This window comes from Mandrillus leucophaeus, unplaced genomic scaffold, assembly GCF_000951045.1.
Source record: "Mandrillus leucophaeus isolate KB7577 unplaced genomic scaffold, Mleu.le_1.0 Scaffold281, whole genome shotgun sequence".
Taxonomy (NCBI): Eukaryota; Metazoa; Chordata; class Mammalia; order Primates; family Cercopithecidae; genus Mandrillus; species Mandrillus leucophaeus.
This window is the reverse complement of record NW_012102932.1, coordinates 2,879,662-2,902,319: the sequence shown is the minus strand read 5'-3', so window position 1 is coordinate 2,902,319 and position 22,658 is coordinate 2,879,662. Positions and strand designations below refer to the sequence as shown.

Below are 22,658 nucleotides of genomic sequence, written 5' to 3'. Positions count from 1 at the left end.
TTTCTGGAGGCCCATGGTCAGCCCTGCCCCCAGATCTTTGTTTCTAGCATCCCTTTTTTCTGCTGGGCATTGTGTCTTTTTCCAACCCAAGTGCTCAGAGTGCCATGCATAGTGAGTGCCTGGTGAGTGGTTTTGATTAGTATCACCCCCGTTATTGGATCGCTTGACCTGTTTCCCAGCTGAGGCATTTACTGGACAGGTATGCTCATTTTATTTTCTGAAATAGTCTGATGTCCACAGGTTAGATTAGTAATACTCAGCCAGAATTAGGGAGAAATATTCTAAAAATGTTGAAATTATTTTCATGGATATTGTTGAGCTTGGTTGCTAAAAGTCTGTAGTCTCTTACTGTTGAATCCGCCACTCTGTTGGTGACATTTACATGAATTCTGAAATGTATCAACTCAAGTCTTAGGAAATCTGGGAATATGCATTTTTCAAATTTTCCAGTTGAGGTTTTAGGAAACATTTACTATATGACTAACCATTCCTAGTTAGAACCCTTCTCAGTCAGGGCAGAACCACCCTCAGAGGGTGTTAGGAAATGTTTGGATTCTATATTCGTTTGCTCAGGCAGTTATAACAAGTTACCACTGACTGCTTGGCTTAAAACGCAGAAACTTGGCCGGGCACAGTGGCTCACGCCTGTAATCCCTGCACTTTGGGAGGCTGAGGTGGGTGGATCACAAGGTCAGGAGTTTGAGACCAGCCTGACCAACATGGTAAAACCCCGTCTCTAGTAAAAAAATACAAAAATTAGCCAGGCGTGGTGGTATGCACTTGTAATCCCAGCTACTTAGGAGGCTGAGGCAGGGGAAATCGCTTGAACCCGGGAGGTGGAGGTTGCAGTGAGCTGAGATCACACCAGAGACGTACTTCGGCCTGGGCAACAGAACGAGACTCCGTCTCGAAAAGCAGAAACTTACTTCTTGTGGTTCTGGAGGCTAGAAGTCTGAGATGAAGGCATGTTTGGTTTCTCCTGAGGCTTCTGTCCTTGACTTGCAGGTGGTTGCCTGCTCACGGTGTCCACAGCGTTTTTTCCTCTGTGCCTGTGCATCCCTAGTGTGTCTCTCTGTGTCCTCATTTCCCCTCCTAGAAGGATATCAATTAGATTGGATTGGAGTTCACTCTAATGGCCTCATTTTAACTTAAATGCAGTCACTTTCAGAGGCATTAGGGGTTTGGGCTTAGAGGGGTGGGATAGAGGATGGGGTAGGTAACCACTGAAGATGCAGCCCAATTCAACCCATAACAAAGGTATTATTTTTTGTTGCCCCAAAGTCCAGAGATCTGCTACTGGCATCATGGGCAGGGGGTCAGGCATCCCAAATGCTTGCAATTTGTCGGACAGACCTCCACAGGAAAAACTGTTCTACCCCAAATGCCAGGATCAACCCCTACAAGAAGTACAGCTAACGAATACTTTGTGTCTTATATTTATCCTCATATTGCTTCCTTTTTTTTGTCACATGAGTCAGATGTTCAGAAAATTAGCCCAACTGATGTATTCTTTAAAATAAATGTCTGAAATATTTCTTAAAATGTTTCCTAGATACAGCCTCTGTGGACTTGGAAATGATCGATGTGCACATTTTGGCCGACGCTTTCAAACGCTATCTCCTGGACTTACCAAATCCTGTCATTCCAGCAGCCGTTTACAGTGAAATGATTTCTTTAGCTCAAGGTTTGTTTTTTCTCTTCTGAGGACCTCATTGGACATACATGGAGATGTAGATATGCTTGTATATGTGTTGCATATATAAAGATAGTGGTTAGAAAATAGTGGTAGTAGCCACCTGTTCCTCCTCCAACAATACCGCCTCAAATTTCCTCCTCTACCCAGGCATCCAAGAGAAGACCTAGATTCTCATTTGCTTGGGAAGCCCATCTGCATGTCAGAATCAGAAATGGCTCATTGTTAACCTACTGGTCTTAACAAAGTTTGTATGTCAATGAAGGACACGGTCTTCCAAGTACTAGTGTCAGATTCAAGGAACCGGGACTAGGATCCAGTGATGGGGGATGTTCTTGTCACCTTCCCTGAGTGGCCATAACAGAATGTGTTGAGGGAAGAGGGCTCTCAGTTTTAGAAGCTAAGGTTCAGTTAAGTGCTCTGGGGACAGGAAACTGTGGTTCGTAACCTTCAAAGTTAAAACCTGTGATACTTATCTGATGCTTCTCTGAGTTAGCCAATCACACATGAAGCTGCTCAATGCTGGGTAAGTTGCTGCCAGCACACCCTAAACAGCTTGTGGTTTTTTTTTACACACTGAGCTTCTTGCTTTTCCATTTGACCTGAGATTTCTTCTTTCTCATAATGCATTTTTTAATGAGAAGGACAAATGTACTGTGTGCTTCTCCCAACAACTTTTTAAATGACTCCTATAGCTTGAAGAAAGAACAGAGCTTTTCTAGGTGTTTATTCACCGATACCTGGAAATAGTCTCTTACTCATTTCCCTTTTATTATTTTTTTTTTTAAACTTGTAGAAGTACAAAGCTCCGAAGAATATATTCAGCTACTGAAGAAGCTTATTAGGTCGCCTAGCATACCTCATCAGTATTGGCTTACGCTTCAGTATTTGTTAAAACATTTCTTCAAGCTCTCTCAAACCTCCAGCAAAAATCTGTTGAATGCAAGAGTACTCTCTGAAATTTTCAGCCCTATGCTTTTCAGATTCTCAGCAGCCAGGTAAGTGAAAGGAGACAAACATGTATTTTGGGGTGATGAGGGTGGTCCTAAATGGATTGGTCATGACAATGTATTCTAAATATACTACTCCAGAGATGCATGCCCAAATGCTATCACACACGTTCACTTGAGTGTATATAATGAAAATGAGTTTGCTTTTAGGGAAAAGGTTTCTAATAAACTCTCTTTCTTACAGCTCTGATAATACTGAAAACCTCATAAAAGTTATAGAAATTTTAATCTCAACTGAATGGAATGAACGACAGCCTGCACCAGGTAATGCTTTTTGAACATTTAACATTCTCTCATGGTTCCTTTTTTTTAGAGCCTTAAAAAATGGTGACTGTAAACCTCCTTTGAAGTAATACAGCTTCTTATGGAATTATGATTGGTAGTAATATGTTACCTTGTGATTTAAAGAAAACAAATAGCTGAGTGATAGTGTATATGTTAATTATTATCTGAGTTTCAACACTTGCGGATTTTAAATTAAACTTGGTTTTAGGTGAGAGTTTGGAGAGTTCCCTGTACCCTTCAACATTTATGCTTCAGGTTGTTGAAGAAATTTATGGAGTTCATTTTAGTTGTTGACATTTTTGTTTTTCTTTCTAATACTTATAAAGTAGGGGATTTATAATTGCTATATAATTTAAAGTATTTTAGAATGTGTGTTTTGGAAGTGGGTATGCTGAGAAATGCCTGTCAAAATAAACATTTTCAATAATGCGAGCAGTATGAAACCAGAGTGTTCACTGCAGCAAGTTTGAGCAAGCCAGACACTTCTTTGAAAGCAGGCTGCTGTTCAGTTAGCCATTTAACAAAGCAGGAAATGTAGACCATGTTAGCAATGCATTTAATTTAAACTGATGTATTTTTCTTCTACTGTGGAAAGTCTAAACAACCGCATTTTGCTATATACCAGTTAAAAGTTAGCTAATCGACAGTGGTGATTTAGAATAGTGATTAGGGTCCTATACGTGAAGTTTCAGGACCAGTAAAAGGTGTTGCTTGTAGTCTTAATTTATTCCTGGAACTTAAATGAAACTCCATGAATATATTTATTATAGGTAATACATGCAGATTACCACATTTATCTCGGTATGAACAGGCATGGGGACTCAGTTTCATCATCATGCAATGGAGAGTTAAGTTGTGCTTTTTCTTAATTGGGTATTGCACAGCCAGGCTTGGTTACTTGCATCTGGATGGGGCAGCCTAAGAGAGGCCAGGGCCTAGACTCAAAAGCCACCTGCAAGGGGGTAGGATAGAGGATGGGGTAGGTAAACACTGAAGATGTGGGTATTGGGAAAGGTTTATGTGGACAGGCCCAAAATGGTACCTGTGGTACCAGAGTTGAGAGGCATCAGGTATAGTAGATAAGGCAAGCATGGGATGTTCCAAATCACAGCAAGCAGAATGTTTAACAGGGGTGCCCAGAATTCTAGGTAAACTACGTCAAAGAAGGCTGTCAACAGGTAGGGCCTAGGACTTCAGTCCAGGGGGTGGCCAAAAGGCTTCATCTCGTGTGAGTACACAGGTCGCTGTGAATGGATTTGACAGCTCTGTGCTGGTCTTCAGAGGCTGCCTTTGGACTTAGTGGAAAAGAATGGGCATAGGGATGTGGCACGTGGCACTTAAGTTGAGGCTTATGTTAGAGACTAGGGAGAGCTGGACTCTGCTTTCAGTGAAGGGCTAGTGGGGGGTAGTCCTGATCTTTTCAGTGGCCACCCCTCTAGAGAGAAGAGACACATGGAAGCCAACGCCAGACAGGGTTTGACAGATACCCACAAATGAATTTATCACATGGAATTTTGGAAAATTTCTACTATACAAGGTATAGTAGAATCAGTGGTAGAGTTTGATTAGCCTGACTGGTGTCAACTGGTTAAATGTCTTTGTTAGTTGCATCCTAATTCCACCCAAGTAAAAATGGGTATCCGCACTATTTTCATAATGCCACCGAGAAAGCTGTTTGATATGTCAAAGGACCCTATATTTCTCTACTGAGCAATTGGTGCGCCTGTTTCAAAGGAGGATTAGTTCCATCAGCTCTGCTAAAGAATGACAAAGCCTTGAACATTTGCTGGATCATCCCAGTATTTATGTGGCCTCTTTAAAAAATTAAATCCAAGTAGGTTTTAAATTCTAGTTTGAGCCGTTTTCCCAGGAACTTTGTGTGATTTGTATAGGACCTTTGGAATTAAATGGCTGTTGTAGTATCTTCTCATGTGTGCATACATTGTACTGCCCACTCCAGGAACAAAACATCCCCATCCAGAACATCTTTGTATTCAGGAATGGCTCCAGTGCAAATGACTAGTATGGCAACCTGGGTTGAAGAAATGATTCTTAGGCCTGGTTTAAAAAATGCAATAATTTCTTAGAGTCCTTCAGCATTGTCACAGCATGTGCTAGTACCAGACAGAACTTTGAAAGCATAGCACCTTACATCTCTAGCGAATGGCCATTTACAGTAACATTGTTGTGAACACAAATGAGTACCTGAATGGTATTTAAGGGAGACAAAAGCAAGACTCTGTTATAGGGCAGATAGACAGCATTTCTAATTATTACCAGATAGAACTTGAAATGACAAAGCTTATGATGTTTGAGGCAAAGTTTCAGTTCAAATGAGACCAATTAGCACATAGTATCTAATTAAATGGTAGGTGGGAGTGCACAAACTCTAAGTACAAAAAGAACTTCAGAGATGCAGCTGGTGACTATCTAGGGTAATGGAGTAGACAGAAAAGGCTCATAGAAGAAATAGGGCTTGAAATGTGTCTTGAAGAATAGGTACAATTTGAATAGGCAAAGGAGAAATAGCATTTTGATGCATGGAGTTTAAAGACTTATTCAAAATAAATTACACAGTACAAAATAATGGCTTGGTATTTTACAAAAGCAGTGCATATTTTAAGTGATAGTATCACAAAAGAAGCATCATTTTAGAGTTGAAAGCATTGTCCAGCTTTACCAATTTAGACATGAGGAAACCAAGACCCACAGAGAGAGAGATTTGCTGTGTGCTACCCAGCCAGTGGGGGCCGAAACCGGGTCTGCCCAGGAGCCGCCGCCTCCACTCCAGCCCGTTCTATCTGCCATGCCCTGCTGCCTGGGTTTTTGGAATCTTCATGAGCAATGAGGCTGCTTTTAGTGTCCAATCAAAAACTCCTCTGAAGTTTCCGGCATGTAATAAACTAAAAATATGTGAAATTAGCCCCCATGGGTCACACATAGTAAACAATGTCAGGGCAGTGTTAATACTTTTCAGGATAAGGCTCCAAATCACTCCATGAGCCATGCGGTGGAAAAAACAGTGGGCTTCTGACTCAAATAGATCTGGATTGGAATCTCAACTCTTTCCAGTAACTCAGCTTTTCCAAATTGTTTTCCAGACTGTGGAACTGGGTTAATGCCTCTCTCCTGGGGTTGGTATGAGATTTAATGAACTGATCATTTCTCTACTATCTATCGCATCAACTCTAGCTTTTGAGGCCTTATGGGAGCTGTCCTCATTCAGCAGGTCTGATTCCTTCAGTCCACCTATTCCTCATTAATTGTGTGAATTCTGTCAGGCCTTTTTCCTTACGCCATGTTCCCAGCCAGCAGAGCTACGGCCTCTAGGAGCCTGTAGGGGCAAAAAGAGACACTCTGGAAAGTTACCTCCCTGATGTGGGTATGTTGCTTGGAGGGAGGAAGGTACCTTTGTATGAAGCCCTTCCTCTGTATGTGGCTTGGTGAATGGAGCAGCCTAGATTTCATCACCACTCCTCCATCTTGCCTAGGTGCCTTTGCACAGTGCACAAAATATGCAACTATACGTAGCTGCCCCAAGCAGTGCCATCCACTTTATCTCCACTCAAGTAGGTCCTTCCCCTGTTTTATATGCAAGTTAAGTCGACCAATTCAGTATGTTTATGCCTTTAAGCTTTCTGTCATCTTATATTTAACTGTCTATAGTTTTTCCTATTAATCTACATAATTACATTTCTAAAGGGCAGGGATAAAGGCTTTTTCTCCTTTTGAGCTCTTCCTAGCAGAGAACTAGATACAGCATAATAATTATCCAAATTTATTCTTTGATAAACTTCCAACTTTCAAAGAATAGTCACACATCAACACATCCAATGCATCCAGCAATCCTGTGAAATAAGGATTCTCCTCATTTATGGAGGGAAGCTAAGATTTGGAAAAGGTAGGGCACAGAGTAAGCTCTCTGAACTTTGTTGATAGTTTGCTGTTCTATTTTGTTACTAAAAAGTCTTAAAAATATTTAAAGCCAAACGACAAGTTTTCTTGAATCATTGTGTTCTCTTTACCCAATTAATACTTAGGTAGGTAAAGTAGATTTCTGTAGGCAAACCAAGGTAAAAATAAGTCTATTTAACACAGGGTGCCTTTGAATGAAACCCATTATAACTGTATTTACATATTTCAGATTTCATGGATATATTCAGAAATATTAATGTAGTATAATTGAAGTCTAATATTGCACCCTCAAGCCCAGAGTGGAAAATAAATGACTCTTTCTCCCCCTTGCCCTTCTACACCTGTCAAAGTTAATTTTTAACCACTGGCACATTGCAAAACATTCATCCTGAAGAGCCTGATTCATAAATCTTGTTTTAAATGCTCTGGGCTTGGTTCTCAACCCAGACTAAAGGCAAGCACTAAGGTAGAGGGAAATGACATTCAAAGAGTTTTACTTTTCTCTGCTTTAATTTTTATTGGGTTTAAAATGTGGTCTGACATTAGAGGGTTGCTTCAAAGGGGAGAAATGCAACTTTGAAAAATTACATGTTTTTAGATGTGTAGAACTAAACAGGAAAGCCACACTAGGTTTTGTCAAACAATAGTTTTATTTGTGCCCTGAAAGAGAGACACAGGTATTTTGGTATGTAGGTGTTTAGGAGGGGTATATAGTCAGTTTTACTTTTGTTTTCACAGTGCAGACTTCTCTTTATCTCAAGGGACAGGATCTGAGGGAGAATTGCAAAGGAGGAGTTCTTTATTCTGCTAAGCAGTGGGGATGCCTTTTCAGAAATCTGGTAGAATGTGTCAGATTTTATACATATGTAAACCTGGGCTTATTTATATACTTAAATGGATATTTTCCTTAGCACAACATCAATTAAGACCAGTGGATATGGAGCAAATAATTTGAATTACCCTAAAAGGCCCTCTGTTCTACACTGTTTTAAAGTTATGAAGGGAGGTATTCATTTTACCCTTAGATGGAAGATTTTGGTTAATTTTTGTTGTCTATTCTTTTTTTCATGGTCTTTGTTCATAAATGATGTCCCACAAAAAGAAGCATTCTAGGTTGAAAGCTGCTTGTGCAACATTTGCCACTTGATGGTGATTTGCACGTATGAAATACAGTATTCAGTTTGTAACTTTTGAACAGTTTAAGGATCAAGAGACATTTTCCTGACTATATCTGCTGAGATGTGAAATAATGGCCTCTGAAATGAGTTTTCTGAAACTTGGGGGAGAGGGAAAATGATCCATATTGTTTTAAAGTATCCAGAAGGTAAAGTTAGTTTTCCAGTGTGTCTAGGCCTTTGAGGTCCCAGAGAAATGCTGACATTAAAATACAAGTTTTCCTCAAAGACTATCAGCTTCGTGAAAAGTGTACTTTTTACTGATTATTTGTTAGTGAGTCATATAGATCAAGTGACAGTAATACAACTGGGTGCATTAGTTTGTGTCAAATTTGGACATACAAAATATACAGAAAGTTGATGGTTTTCTCCCAAAGTAGGAGTTACCGATTCATTTCTACCAGCAGAGGGCTCCCTTTTTTAAGCTAATAAAGAACATGTGTCTTGCAGATCACTTTTTAAACACTAAAATTCAACGGGAAAAAGATTCAGCTCACACTTTCGTAATATAATAGGACTTCTCTGGTAGATGATTGTACATATTGTGAGAAACTTGTTTAAGGCAAAGTTTTTCCAACCTATTTCAAGACTTACTTTCTATGCGTTGAGAGAGTACTGCTTTCCAGTGGCTCATTTTCTTCTGAAACAGAAAATATACTGTTGGACTTAACAGAGCATTTTAATCTTAGAAGGTTTTGACATGAAACATCATGTGAATCCAGACAGGTATGCTTAGGAGACTGATGTTTCCAACGTTTCTAGCTTTAGAAAGGCTATTTTTAAAAGTAGGGCAAGATTATGCAGCTCAGGATGCAAGGGTATTCTCTGAACTAACCATATGTCCCTGTGATCAGATGGCAGATTCACTTATAGACTGTTATTTCCATTGGGAAAGTTTTTCAATATTTTATCAGTTGCACGAAAGGAAAGTTTGTAAAATCACTTTCATCGTGAGTTTAACAGCACTTGCCAGATATTTCAAGTAACCTTGAAGCTGGTTCCTACTGTTGGCCTGTGTGGACTTTATGTGACCACTGGATCACTTTCCCTTGCAGAGTATGAGGGTATTATTGAAAGAACCTATGTCTTCAAAGGGAATGAAATGTTTTGAAGCAAGCTAAAAATAGAAAACAGAAAGAGAGTTTTGTTGGGGGTGTGAAATTTTTTGCATGTGGCTTAAAAGATTAACTTCAGTTTTGTCTATTATTTTACTTTCTCTAGCAAAGAAAGAGAAGTGAGGAGCAGGAACAGTGGGTAGAAAAGGGCATTTGAAACCATCAGAAGATGGGGTTCTAGTCTTAGGGCTATAATCTTCTGCAAACCACTTCACTTCCCTGGGTCAGATTTTGTTTCCCCCCCCCCCCGCCCCCGCCCAATGGCATGAAGGAATTGATTGATCTCTAAATTACTTTCTGGTGTAAAGTTTGGTGATTTCCCTGGATAACCTTAAAGCTATCTATGCTGATGCAACTGAAAATTTTCTTAGATCAAATTTTAATTATTTAAATAGTAGTCAATAATCCCAAGTCTTGTCTATTGCCCACTTTCTCAAATAAAGGGCAAACATCCACTAGAAAGGTATGTCCTTCTCTGCCCTTCTATCCTTTACCCCATTAACTGGCACATAAACCTAATGCAGAGACACCTTTTAATTAGCAGGTCATATGGCCATTTAAATGCGAGTTGCAATCAACCTCATAAAAATAGCCGCAGTGTTGTTTTTTTTTTTTTTTTCTGAATCGTCACATGATCATGGAGTATAGTATGCATGTGGTGTGGGGTTTAATATTCGTCCGAGGATGCCCTCCTACTACTTACTATTGAACACTTTTGTAATCTGCTCCCTGCCCGAGCTGCTCACAAGGGCTTTCCTGTTACACCTGCGGGGCTGTCTGTGCTGGTGTGTGGGAGGAGGTGCAAGAGGTAGACACGAGCGAGGCACTGTGTTCTGGGTTGTTCCAAGAGGTTCAGGCCTTTACAAGTGAAGCTTTGATTCTATTTTTTGCTGAACTAGCTCAGCCACTTCCTGTGTTTGGCGGTGCATAGTGCCTCGCTTCACTGTCGGCTACTTGAGCCTCGCGAGCCAGCCAGGGCGCTCAGCAGCCAGTGAGACTATTTTAGGTCCTCTCACAATGGCCTTCTCATTTCCTAGGCGAAAATGATCAAGTTGGTCTTGCATTGGCCACTTGTCAGCCGATGACAACTTTGACTTGGGCTCCCCTCCCCCTCCCGAAATCCCTAGCTCAGCAAATATTTGAACTTGCCCAAGTTAATCATGAAGCTGCGATCTTTATCTAAGGGAGACGTGCGAGCGCCTGGGCTCCTTTCCTCCCCAGTACAGTAGCAAAATCCAGTTGGCTTCTCAATGAGGAGCCGGCGGTGAGCGGCGGTGGCCCGGACGCCCGGACGCACTGCCGGGCGGGGCGTGGGGCGGAGGGACGAGCCGAGCCGAGCCGAGCGGAGCTGTTCCACTGTGCGTGCCCGGAGGGTCCTGGCGGCGCCCCCGCTCCTGCGCGCACTCTCGGCGCCGGGCACGAGCACTGCCCGCCGGGAACAGGCTGGGGGGAGGTGCGGGGGCTTGGCCCACTTGGTGGAAGAACAGCTTTGGGGATTTTTTTTTTTTTTTCATTGTCGGATACAGGCATTTCAAAGGGAAACCGTTGAAATGCATAACCTGCAAAGTAAGTTGCCTTGAATTTGTGCACTTCTCTGTTCCTTCCCTGTGGTTTATCTGAGCGGTGCCGCTCTGTAGTTTGTCTTGGAGTACGTGTGTGTGCGTGCGCCCCTGTAAGCGCTGCCTGGGGAGGACAGATGGGAGATTAGGGGAGACACTCCCCCTGTCCTCGAGGGGGACAGTGGCTGGGAAAGATAGGGTTTAGGTTGGAAGTTCAGGAAGAAGGTACTAATTACAACGTGTTTGGCTGGAAGTTGGTGCCAGGCCAGGGCTTGGAGAGACCACGTAAAATCACCTGTCTCCCTGCCTTCTCCCTGGGTTAGTTTGCCACAGCAGATCCAACAGCCAGACTGGTTTGCACCGACGGTTCCCAAATGCACGGACTGGCACTCTGGGCTGTTACACCGGCCACAGCTGCTCGGAGAACTTGTCTCCTTGCTTTGGGGGAGGGTCGACATTTTAATTAAACTAAAAAAGAATGTTTCTCTGAATCTTATCTGAGGGCACAACGCCACTTTTACCATTTTTATTTGAATTTGAGTTCAGGTTTATCTAAACTTAGGCAAATAGAAAAGTGGGAGGGGGTGGGAAGGAACAAGGTGAGCCTGCTTTTCTCAATAATGGGAAAATGAATTAAACTAGACGGGGGACGTCAGAGAACAGAATGCCTTGCCTTTGGTCTGCTTTTTCATATATTTTATGATCCCAAATTTTACAGAAAGTCTCAAGGGTTTCTGTTTTTTAAATGGTCACACAAATATGTGACATACGTGTGTACATAGATCACAGAGCCCACTATAGTTTTTTAAATGAGCCACATTTACGTGGAGGAAGAGCCCCCCCCCCCCGCCATCGTAATATTGTGAATGTAAAGAGATTGGTTCACAATGAGAATGTACAGTGGGCTCCTATAAGGGTGACAGGATTATATGCAGAATGACTTTGAAGAACTAAAATTGATTTATTTATATTAAGTAGTGCTAAGAAAGAATAATTGTCCTGGAGTGAAGCATTTGAGATAGAGGGGAAAAAGAAAAAAAAAAAAAGTGATTACATCATCTTCCCGTTCAAGCAGTATTCGTAGTGAAGATGGGTTCATCAGTGAAACATTTTGCAAAGATAAATATACCTCTACTCTGCATTCTGATCTATAGCCTCTTTCTTTTTGGAAGAAGCATTTTCTTTGCCCAGTTTTTGTAGGCAGTCACATTAAAATTCTCAATAATGTTGACAATTACGTTTAATATTTCTGCTAATAGGCATCTGCATTCCTATTCAGAATTTTCATTGTTCGTCTATAAAGTCTAGTTTTAACTTTGGAATGTTTGGTAGAGGAGGACATTTTATCTATACATTTTCTTTTAACTGTCCTTTCTAATATGGTACATTTGTGACAGTGTTTAAATTCTGGGTTTTCAGTGAATTACGGAGGACTGAAATTAAATACCAGGAGTAGTCCGTTCTGCTTCTCTTATACATGAGAGATATCTAAGGACTATAAAATATAGCTTCAATATACCCTTTTAATGCCTTTGTAAGATTTTTAAACCAAGGAATGACTGGGCTATCTATAAACCCAGATGCACTAAGTGGGGAGAAAAGCTCGGAGCTGCAGCATATCAGCTTTTGTCAACCTGCCAACAGCAGAGCGTACCATGCTGCAAGGAGTAATAAACAAGGAATTAGAAAACTCGCTGCTGGAGGAGAACAGTCAAATTAAACACCTTTTTGAAAGGATGAGCGTGTATATACTGCAATTCTATTAAATGTAGCTTCTCAGTGAGGTTGGCATTATATTAAGGCTGGTATAGAAGAGAACTGATGAAGCAGGAGTGGTCTGGTGACATTTTTCTGACTTGATTGGCTGGGGCGTGTGATGTAATAGGTTTCAGTGCAGCCCCTTATAGGTTTTAAAATGAATTCCAAGACACCATTACAAAGAAAGCCGGACTCTTTTCTTATAACTGAGCTCAGCCAAGGAAACTCTTGCACAAATGTACAATACTGTTTGGAATATGGAAGACCTGGATTTAGAATATGCCAAGACAGATATAAATTGTGGCACAGACTTGATGTTTTATATAGAAATGGACCCACCAGGTAATACTGCGGTATTAGAATTAGTTAATTTCGTGGCTTTTTAATTTGTTGAAAGCTACTGTAAAAAAGGTCCTTTTTAGATTTCTGTTTTTATTAATTTGTTTCATTGATAAAAATTAGTTTGCTCATGGCTTAAAAATTAAACAGATTGTTTGACTGTCTGGAAGCAAGCAGCTCAGGCTGTGTGTGGTAAATGCTTATTCTTACTTGAATGGATATGAATTGAACTCCAGTTTTTCACTGGTGTCTTTTGTTAATCGAGATCCTTCCCTGGGTGAGTTATGTTGTGGGATATTGTCCCTGTAATTAAAGTGATGCATCCTTTGTGCTGCTTTTCTCTGTTGCCAGTGGATGAGAACAGTGTGGCACTTTGCAGTGATAACAGTACTTTAGAAAGCATGTAAAATGTTGCAGTGATTACAACTCAGTTCTAGATGTTGAGACTTTGCTTGTCCTCTCTTGTATTAAGATATTATAATGAAAAAGGAAGTTGACGTTCCATTATTGTTAGTCTGTAAAATATTCTTGGTAGATAACTGAAATCATTTTTTGCATAAGTTAAAGTAGTAACAGTGCTTTAAAAACTTATGACAGAATTTACCTAAAAATCCTAGATTTATTTTGTTTCCTAAGTTGTTTTATTCCAGTGTTAGCTCCCCTGCCCCCATTTAAGATATTCAGGAATATTGCAGTCTTTTATTTGTCACCAATTGGTATATATGAATACTGATTTGACATTGAGGAAGGGGGATATGGTTTTTAATCATACCTGGCATATAGAGCACAATTTATCCAACAGAGTATTAACATAAATACTAAAGAGATTTAGGGCACAGATGAGAGTTTCTTAAAGTGGCTTTTTGCAGAACAGTGCCTGAAATACTAAGATTAGAGAAGCCCAATTCCTCCTCTTAAAACATACTGCTGTGGAAAACATACTGCTGTAGATGAGCCTTTTTATTACTGCAACAGCGTTTGTGGAGGACAGAGACCAAATTTGTCTTTCATAATTAAATAAGAGGAGGAAATTAAAGCCAACTCATGTTGTTTCTGCTACTCGTATGTTCATAGCTTCTTACTTTAGATGGATTTGACCAGGCATGAAACTTTAATATAACTAGAATCTAGAAGTGTAGAATGTCATGACTCTGGATTTACTTTGAAATTTATTCACATGGCCAGCCCAATTTATTTGTCAGTTTCTAAGGCTCTCTCTCTTTTCTCCTTTTCAGTTTCATTTCTTTTTGAGCCATGCTCTGAAATTTTTTTTTTTAAGAAAATTATCTTCCATATTGCATGGAATTGTGAACTAATGCTGTATATTTCAGTTACTCTAATTTTTTGATTTTTTAAAAGTAAAAGTACTTATCTAAAGAAATTTAGTGCTAATGTAGTTGGGATTGCGAACAACTTTTTCTTTTTCATCTGCAGCACTGCCTCCTAAACCACCAAAACCCACTACTGTAGCCAACAACGGTATGAATAACAATATGTCCTTACAAGATGCTGAATGGTACTGGGGAGATATCTCGAGGTAAGGCTACAGAAACTTCGTTTTCACTAGATACAGAGAGTTTCAGATTAAGAGAAAGAAAAGCACCAGCTTGCTAAGTTCCATTTTTAGGATATCATCCAACATAAGCATGAAGCATAGTTGGTTCTCTTCCAAAGACGACCAGAAAAAGTCACTGAGCGCTGGAGAACTGTGGGTGCTGGATGCCACAGGAAATTAAATACCTGGGAAGTTTCATTATTGACAGAGTGTGAAGGCACTCTATCTGTTAAGCACAACTCTAAGAATTCTTGTCTTAAACACAGTAAGAAAACAATGCCATTTTATGTTAGCTTTGGGAAGGGAGACTAAGGTTGGAGAAACCTTTTTGAGATCATGAGTTTCTGTGCTCATTTGTCACAGAGATTGTAATGTTTACTTGAAACAATAAAAACTTAGTACCACAGATACACCAGTAGTGAAAGTGATATGCACCTGTTTGTGATGAGACTGCAATTGCTGACATTTCTATTTAAACAAATTATTAGTAAGCTTTTATTAGTAAGCTCTGAAAATGCAATTCATTTACATCTATGTGGGCAGGAGGAATATGGGCACTCACTGTACTTTTCACTTGATTTTGCTGTGAACCTAAAACTGCTCTAAAAAATAGTCTATTTGAAAAAATATAAATCTGTGGTCACTGAACCTTAAGATGAGCATGGTTTTGTGTTTTCATTTCAGGGAAGAAGTAAATGAAAAACTTCGAGATACAGCAGATGGGACCTTTTTGGTACGAGATGCGTCTACTAAAATGCATGGTGATTATACTCTTACACTAAGGTAAGCTGAGGAATATAGCTGAAATTAGGGTTTTGGGCTGATATTAAAACATATTTCTTTATTTGAAAATGTTAATACCTTTATTTTTATATTGTTTTCACAGGAAAGGGGGAAATAACAAATTAATCAAAATATTTCATCGAGATGGGAAATATGGCTTCTCTGACCCATTAACCTTCAATTCTGTGGTTGAATTAATAAACCACTACCGGAATGAATCTCTAGCTCAGTATAATCCCAAGCTGGATGTGAAATTACTTTATCCAGTATCCAAATACCAACAGGTAATAAAAACTGAATGAATTATCCAGTTACGATGTTTAGACAAGATACTTCGAATACTTAGAAAACATTTGAAATAGATGAATTACATGTAATCAAGTCTAAAAAACTTTACATTTGTAATTACATAATTGCAATTTTAAAGATGTTTCCATGTCAGCTATTTTGTTAAACAGTTGTTATTTGATTAAATACCTCATCCATTGAATTTATTTTAATCTTTCTAGGATCAAGTTGTCAAAGAAGATAATATTGAAGCTGTAGGGAAAAAATTACATGAATATAACACTCAGTTTCAAGAAAAAAGTAGAGAATATGATAGATTATATGAAGAATATACCCGTACATCCCAGGTGAGTTTTCTATGAAAATCAGATTAAAAGTTTAGAACTCTTAGTTTTTGAAGACTAACATGGAAAAAAGAATTTAAAGGGTTTTTATGAATGAAGTGGGGGTGAGATCATTTATTTGTGAATCATTGTTGATTATTCTAGCATATCTCTAAACCTTTAAACCAAAAATTTTAAGTATCAGAATAATAAATTAAGTTCACGTGATACCTGAAGCAGTCACTGAGTTTCAAGTTGATTTAATTCCTGATAGAAGGATCCTGTTTAGATTGGAAGTTAGTAATAACTGGAAGTTTCACAGACGTGTCTAATCCCTGAAACGGAGATTTAGGCATTAATATATATCCTGCAACCAAAAGGAAGGGCTACATTTACTGCTGTGTTTTTCTAGACCCTTACTCTTCACTGGTCACTCATGTATCTGGGAATGCCAGAGGGAATAGAAAACAACAGAGATGCTATAGAAACTACAATAGCTTTTAGGAAGATAAAAACTATGGGAAATTGCCAAGCAATCATTTTTCATAGATTGAGAAAATTCTCCAGAGGAAATATTTGTTTCTGGGAATACTATTTTAATGGATTTTATGAATTCGAGTCCCACTCTGCTAATAGTACAGATCAAATGTCCTGGTAGTATCTTGCAGTAAGAAATTGTTCTATGAAAGGTATGACATTATCTTTTTAAAATTATGTTGCAGGAAATCCAAATGAAAAGGACAGCTATTGAAGCATTTAATGAAACCATAAAAATATTTGAAGAACAGTGCCAGACCCAGGAGCGCTACAGCAAAGAATACATAGAAAAGTTTAAACGTGAGGGCAATGAGAAAGAAATACAAAGGTTGGTGAACCATGGTTGTTTCCCTTGTTCTTGTGCTAGAGATAACCAACATCCTCTAAAACCGTTTAAAAGTGATCTCGCTTTCTGTGCTTTGAATGATTTTAAAATGACAGGAAGAGAAGCCACGCTTTACCTGAGGAAAACTGCTGGGAAACCATAGTGAAACTTTTCATAAACTTTGGGGACTGTTCATGACGTACCCAGATAATGACAAATGCATTTCTTTTGCCTGCAGGATTATGCATAATTATGATAAGTTGAAGTCTCGAATCAGTGAAATTATTGACAGTAGAAGAAGATTGGAAGAAGACTTGAAGAAGCAGGCAGCTGAGTATCGAGAAATTGACAAACGTATGAACAGCATTAAACCAGACCTTATCCAGCTGAGAAAGACGAGAGACCAATACTTGATGTAAGTATTTGAAATGGAATCCTATACATGAATAACTGGTGATTGCTACAATTCAGGATGAGTTAATGCGTTCTTTTTTCAAAACTGTTTTTCAGGTGGTTGACTCAAAAAGGTGTTCGGCAAAAGAAGTTGAACGAGTGGTTGGGCAATGAAAACACTGAAGAGTAAGTAGTTACTAAAGATGGTGACAGCAGAAGATTTTTCTCATTTTAGGAAAATGCATGCTTGCTTTGTTTTTAGAACAAGTGAGGAATTTTACTGAGTTTGGAACATCTTGTAGGAGAAAATGTATAAACTCAGTGCCATTATCCAGAATTTTAAAAAAAGAAAGCTTAGCTAAGGAGGACTAGGATTTATTTTTACTCATAATGCTGTGAAACAACTCTGTGTCCATAATGATGTCCCCGAACATCTGAAAAATCCCAAAATATTTTTGGAACAGCCAGAGAGAAAATAATTATGCTTAATATATTTTAAAGCTTAAGTATATACTTTGTTTGAATTATTCAAAAACTGGCAATCTTCCTAGTCAATTTCCTGATCTAAACTGGATAAACAAGATTGTTTTAATACCTTCCAGTCTGCCCAGGTACCTCAGTGTGGTTGCCTGAAAACAGAAATAGTACAATTGATTGCTAACTCTTTGTCCTGGGAGGTTGCACTGGAGGCTGAATACCAGGAGAGGAAAACTCAGGTCAGGCAGAGGCAGGCATGTGATGGCCAGTCTGACTGGCTTGGTAGGGGCCAAGAGGGAAGTGAGGGGGGTATGCCTAGGGAAGACAGCAAGGCAGGCTGATGGCTCCGGCACTCTTCATTTAGAAACTTTCTGCCCTGCCTGCCTAGCCAATATTCGCTGGTGGAAGATGATGAAGATTTACCCCATCATGATGAGAAGACGTGGAATGTTGGAAGCAGCAACCGAAACAAAGCTGAAAACCTGTTGCGAGGGAAGCGAGATGGCACTTTTCTTGTCCGGGAGAGCAGTAAACAGGGCTGCTATGCCTGCTCTGTAGTGTATGTATCTCCGGCAAACTATTCTTTACAACATCTCATGAAGACATGTTTCATTCATTCATTCATTGAGTTTTGAAATAGTCTTGAATAAGCTTATAGTGCAGTAATGTAGAAGAGAAACCAAAGCAGACGTAATACCATTTTAAAGTCTAGCCAGAAGTATATGTTAATACAATCTAATAGAAACATACATATATGTTAATACAGTCTAATAGATACCTACTGTTTAGCTGGAAGACTAGGGTTTGGATTCCCATTCAGTGCTAGTTAATCACGAGACGTCGCTAAACCTTTTTTTCTCGTCTTTAAAATGGAAGCAGCAATGCCTGCCCTTTTTGCCTCTCAAGGCTACTATAGTTAGAATCTGAGGTAATTTATGTGAGAACATCACCCATAGGAAAAACACTCATCAGGAACAGGTCAAAAAAGAGAAAGGATTCTGATCATTATCCTTGAGACAGATATACCCACATGGGATCACTGACATCACCATTTCAGAGAAATTCATGTCCTCTAGTAGGGAATGGTTCTAAAAGTATGTTATACTCCATGATCACCTTTCACTTAATGAGGGAAGTATTCCTACAGCAAAGAAGGGTCCTTTTGTCCTTACCTTGTCTAAGGGCACATGCAGAGATGGAGAGTTGTGCAGACACCTCAAGGACAGCCAGAAAGAAGGAATCCTATGAATAATCGTCCTGGGAGTAATAGTAACACTGCTAGTCATGGAGCACTGCTGATAGTTGTCCTCATCATGGTTGGAAGCTACCATTTGTTGCATGCTTACCGCATGTCAGGCATTTTATCAAGCATATTGCATGCATGATCTCCTTTCATTTCTCAAAGCAACTGTATTACATACATTTTACTATTGTCTTCCCTTTAAACCATTTTAAAGATGAAAATAAAGTAGGTCAGTGAAGCTGGGTTACCTACCCAAGGCACTCAGCCAAGTGTCTACCATGTGACAGGGCCAAGAGTCTACTGTAACCTAGGACCCTTTCCCCAAGTTGAGACTGCACAATGATGCTTTTTATTAAACATGCTCTGTAGAGTTGTGAATTGGCTTGGGCAAGCTCAAAAGACAGTTTTTCTTCTCTCCTCTCTAGGGTGGACGGCGAAGTAAAGCATTGTGTCATAAACAAAACAGCGACTGGCTATGGCTTTGCCGAGCCCTATAACTTGTACAGCTCTCTGAAAGAACTGGTGCTACATTACCAACACACCTCCCTCGTGCAGCACAACGACTCCCTCAATGTCACACTAGCCTACCCAGTATATGCACAGCAGAGGCGATGAAGCGCTTACTCTCTGATCCTTCTCCTGAAGTTCAGCCACCCTGAGGCCTCTGGAAAGCAAAGGGCTCCTCTCCAGTCTGATCTGTGAATTGAGCTGCAGAAACGAAGCCATCTGTCTTCGGATGGGACTAGAGCTTTCTTTCACAAAAAAAGAAGTAGGGGAAGATATGCAGCCTAGGGCTGTATGATGACCACACGTTTCTAAGCTGGAGTGCTTATCCTTTCTTTTTCTTTTTTTCTTTGGTTTAATTTAAAGCCACAACCACATACAACACAAAGAGAAAAAGAAATGCAAAAATCTCTGCGTGCAGGGACAAAGAGGCCTTTAACCATGGTGCTTGTTAATGCTTTCTGAAGCTTTACCAGCTGAAAGTTGGGACTGTGGAGAGCGGAGGAGAGAGAGGCAGAAGAACCCTGGCCTGAGAAGGTTGGGTCCAGCCTGGTTTAGCCTGGATGTTGCTGTGCACGGTGGACCCAGACACATCGCACTGTGGATTATTTCATTTTCTAACAAATGAACGATATGTAGCAGAAAGGCACTTCCACTCACAAGGGACGCTTTGGGAGAATGTCAGTTCATGTATGTTCAGAAGAAATTCTGTCATAGAAAGTGCCAGAAAGTGTTTAAACTTGTCAAAAAACAAAAACCCAGCAACAGAAAAATGGAGTTTGGAAAACAGGACTTAAAATGACATTCAGTATATAAAATATGTACATAATATTGGATGACTAACTATCAAATAGATGGATTTGTATCAATACCAAATAGCTTCTGTTTTGTTTTGCTGAAGGCTAAATTCACAGCGCTATGCAATTCTTAATTTTCATTAAGTTGTTATTTCAGTTTTAAATGTACCTTCAGAATAAGCTTCCCCACCCCAGTTTTTGTTGCTTGAAAATATTGTTGTCCCGGATTTTTGTTAATATTCATTTTTGTTATCCTTTTTTAAAAGAAATGTACAGGATGCCAGTAAAAAAAAATGGCTTCAGAATTAAAACTATGAAATATTTTACAGTTTTTCTTGTACAGAGTACTTGGCTGTTAGCCCAAGGATAAAAAGTTCATAACAGATTTTTTTGGACTGTTTTGTTGGGCAGTGCCTGATAAGCTTCAAAGCTGCTTTATTCAATAAAAAAAAAGAAAAAGATATATGAATATGACAAAGTATTGCTGAGTCCAACAATGTTGTTTTAAGACTCTTAAAATACGGTACCTGGCAATGTTTATTTCATAAAGAATTGTGAACTTCTGGAATCTAGGGAGGGGGGAATGTAGCGAAGGGATATATCAGGTCGGGTGGTGGGAGGGGGAGGCAAGGTTATATGCACTTTGTCTTTCTCATGATTTACAGAGAAGTGAATAACTGCAAAGTGAAGTTGCTTCTTCTACTTCAGTCTTTTCTCACTTTGATTTGCTAGTTATCAATTAATGACAATTACAAACCTACTGTAACTAACACAGTGTGACTGGTCAGGTATTTCAGTTCTTAGGAAGGAAGTGCCAAGTTTGTTTTTGGGTTCCTGGAACAGTGCTCACCTTTGTTTAGAACACTGGTTTAAAGGGATGATCTCTGTCACATTGGACTATCCATCACGACCAGCAAATACTCACTCATTTTAGGAAAAAAAAAGCATGATCTGAAAAAATACTTTTGGTGGGATGTTGGTTACTCCTAGCTTTCCATTTGGTTTAGAACATAAAGCAAATGGACACAATCGTACTGTCACTGCTCTGGACTGTGTGGAGCTCGCTAAGGTCATGGCCATTGCAGGAATCCAAGTGGCAGTCCTTCTCATTCATCCTAATCATTGTATGTGCTTCACTACGGGGGGAAAAGGAAGCATAGTTAGCATAATGTTTCCCGTTTAGGACAGGAGTGAGAGATCTCTCTTCCTGATTTAGATCTGCAAAAGCTGGTATGTTCAGTAGGAACTGTACATGTGTTAGGAGGAATAAAGACAAATTAGCAACCATAATATGGTCACTACCCTAATAGACTTAAATGACATCTTGCAATTTCAAATTTCCCTCTCTCCATATTAGATTTACCCACAGCTATATTTCTGTTTAAGTACTAGGGTGAGGGTTTTCTGTTCCTTTGTTTTTTAATGTTGTTCCTTTTGAAAGAATCAGTCTTGCAGCTGAGTGAATCATCTGTAGAATGTATTTTTCCTCTTTACATAAAGCTACTCATACTTAAGCAAAAGTCAGTCTTACAGCAAGACTGTTAGCCCTCAAACTTGACTTCACTGATCTGACCATCTCCCTCTCATCGCCAGACAACTGATGATTTCCCTGGTTTAGTCTGTGTCTCTGCTTTAAAGTTATTGTGGTATCCTTCTAGATCACACACAAGTCTAACAGTTAATTGGTTAATAGTTTTTAAACTAGGTTTGTGGGTTTTCTTTGGTAGCACATGTATGCTATGACGTACAAATTTTTATTTCTAAAATACAAGATCTGAGATTGAATATTTTTATTAAAAGCTACAGTTTTGTGAATTTTGGCTTCAACAGTCTTTGCAAGATGACGTGGTATTTAGGCAGTTGCCTTATTTTTGCATCTCACAAACATAAGTGCAGTAGATCTTTTCACTGAACAGCAAAGTAGGATTCATCATTCCATATGACTGAGTTACACCAGACCTATTCTGCCCGATGCCTTTTTGAGTGCGGTGTAGCTTGCTCACTGCATTTGTCTTTTTAGATATTTTGCTAGCCGGGCACTTTGAGTTTCATCAGACAGTCCTCCTAACAATAGTCTGAACGGCTGAGTATGACTAGATACAGCAGAGGCACTCCTGATATGTGATTTTATCCATGCATCAGTTTTTCCCACCCAGTGTAGCATCCTAAAGATAAAGCCAGAAGCTAAGCTGCAGTGAGGCTGTGATAGGGCATAGAAGTGGGAGCATTGGGACCTCACGTTACACACACGAGATCATAACCACATGAAAAAGCAAAAAGCATGTGTTTGCAACATCTGATAACTTCACGGCCTTTTGATATATGTATATATGTATATGTGCATGGACTGTGTTTCCGGTACACCTTTCAGCCAAAACAGATCCACAGTAGTTGAGTTCAAGTACATAACAAGCAAACGTCTAGTACAATTCTTATATATGTGTATGGGATTTTTCCCATTGAGGTTGCTTTGTTTTGTCTTACAAAGGTGAAAATTGTTTGCAAGTGAAGTGAGAAGTTCATATTTCTTTGGCTTTTTTGTGTTTTTAAAAGTTACTCCTTTTAGGGAGCTGGTCAGATGACT

General features: G+C 39.5%; 1 protein-coding gene across 5 annotated transcripts in view; it reads left to right on the top strand.

Moving 5' to 3' along the window:
* The window catches only part of PIK3R1 (phosphoinositide-3-kinase, regulatory subunit 1 (alpha)), an 82,871-nt gene extending 60,453 nt beyond the window's left edge, over positions 1-22,418 (top strand). The window contains exons 5-16 of one of the 5 annotated variants that reach the window (XM_011985279.1): positions 1,553-1,684; positions 2,490-2,691; positions 2,888-2,967; positions 14,284-14,386; positions 15,089-15,187; positions 15,291-15,471; positions 15,697-15,822; positions 16,521-16,663; positions 16,899-17,075; positions 17,171-17,239; positions 17,919-18,089; positions 19,199-22,418. In XM_011985279.1, the coding sequence (XP_011840669.1) occupies positions 1,553-1,684; positions 2,490-2,691; positions 2,888-2,967; positions 14,284-14,386; positions 15,089-15,187; positions 15,291-15,471; positions 15,697-15,822; positions 16,521-16,663; positions 16,899-17,075; positions 17,171-17,239; positions 17,919-18,089; positions 19,199-19,388 (1,673 nt within the window). In that variant the 3' untranslated portion in view covers positions 19,389-22,418. Of the gene's footprint in view, positions 1-1,552; positions 1,685-2,489; positions 2,692-2,887; positions 2,968-10,364; positions 10,760-12,654; positions 12,853-14,283; positions 14,387-14,608; positions 14,718-15,088; positions 15,188-15,290; positions 15,472-15,696; positions 15,823-16,520; positions 16,664-16,898; positions 17,076-17,170; positions 17,240-17,918; positions 18,090-19,198 lie in introns of those variants that run through there. The other 4 variants (XM_011985281.1, XM_011985280.1, XM_011985282.1 and 1 more) reach the window with 4 other exon arrangements.
* Positions 22,419-22,658: the final 240 nt, after the last annotated feature.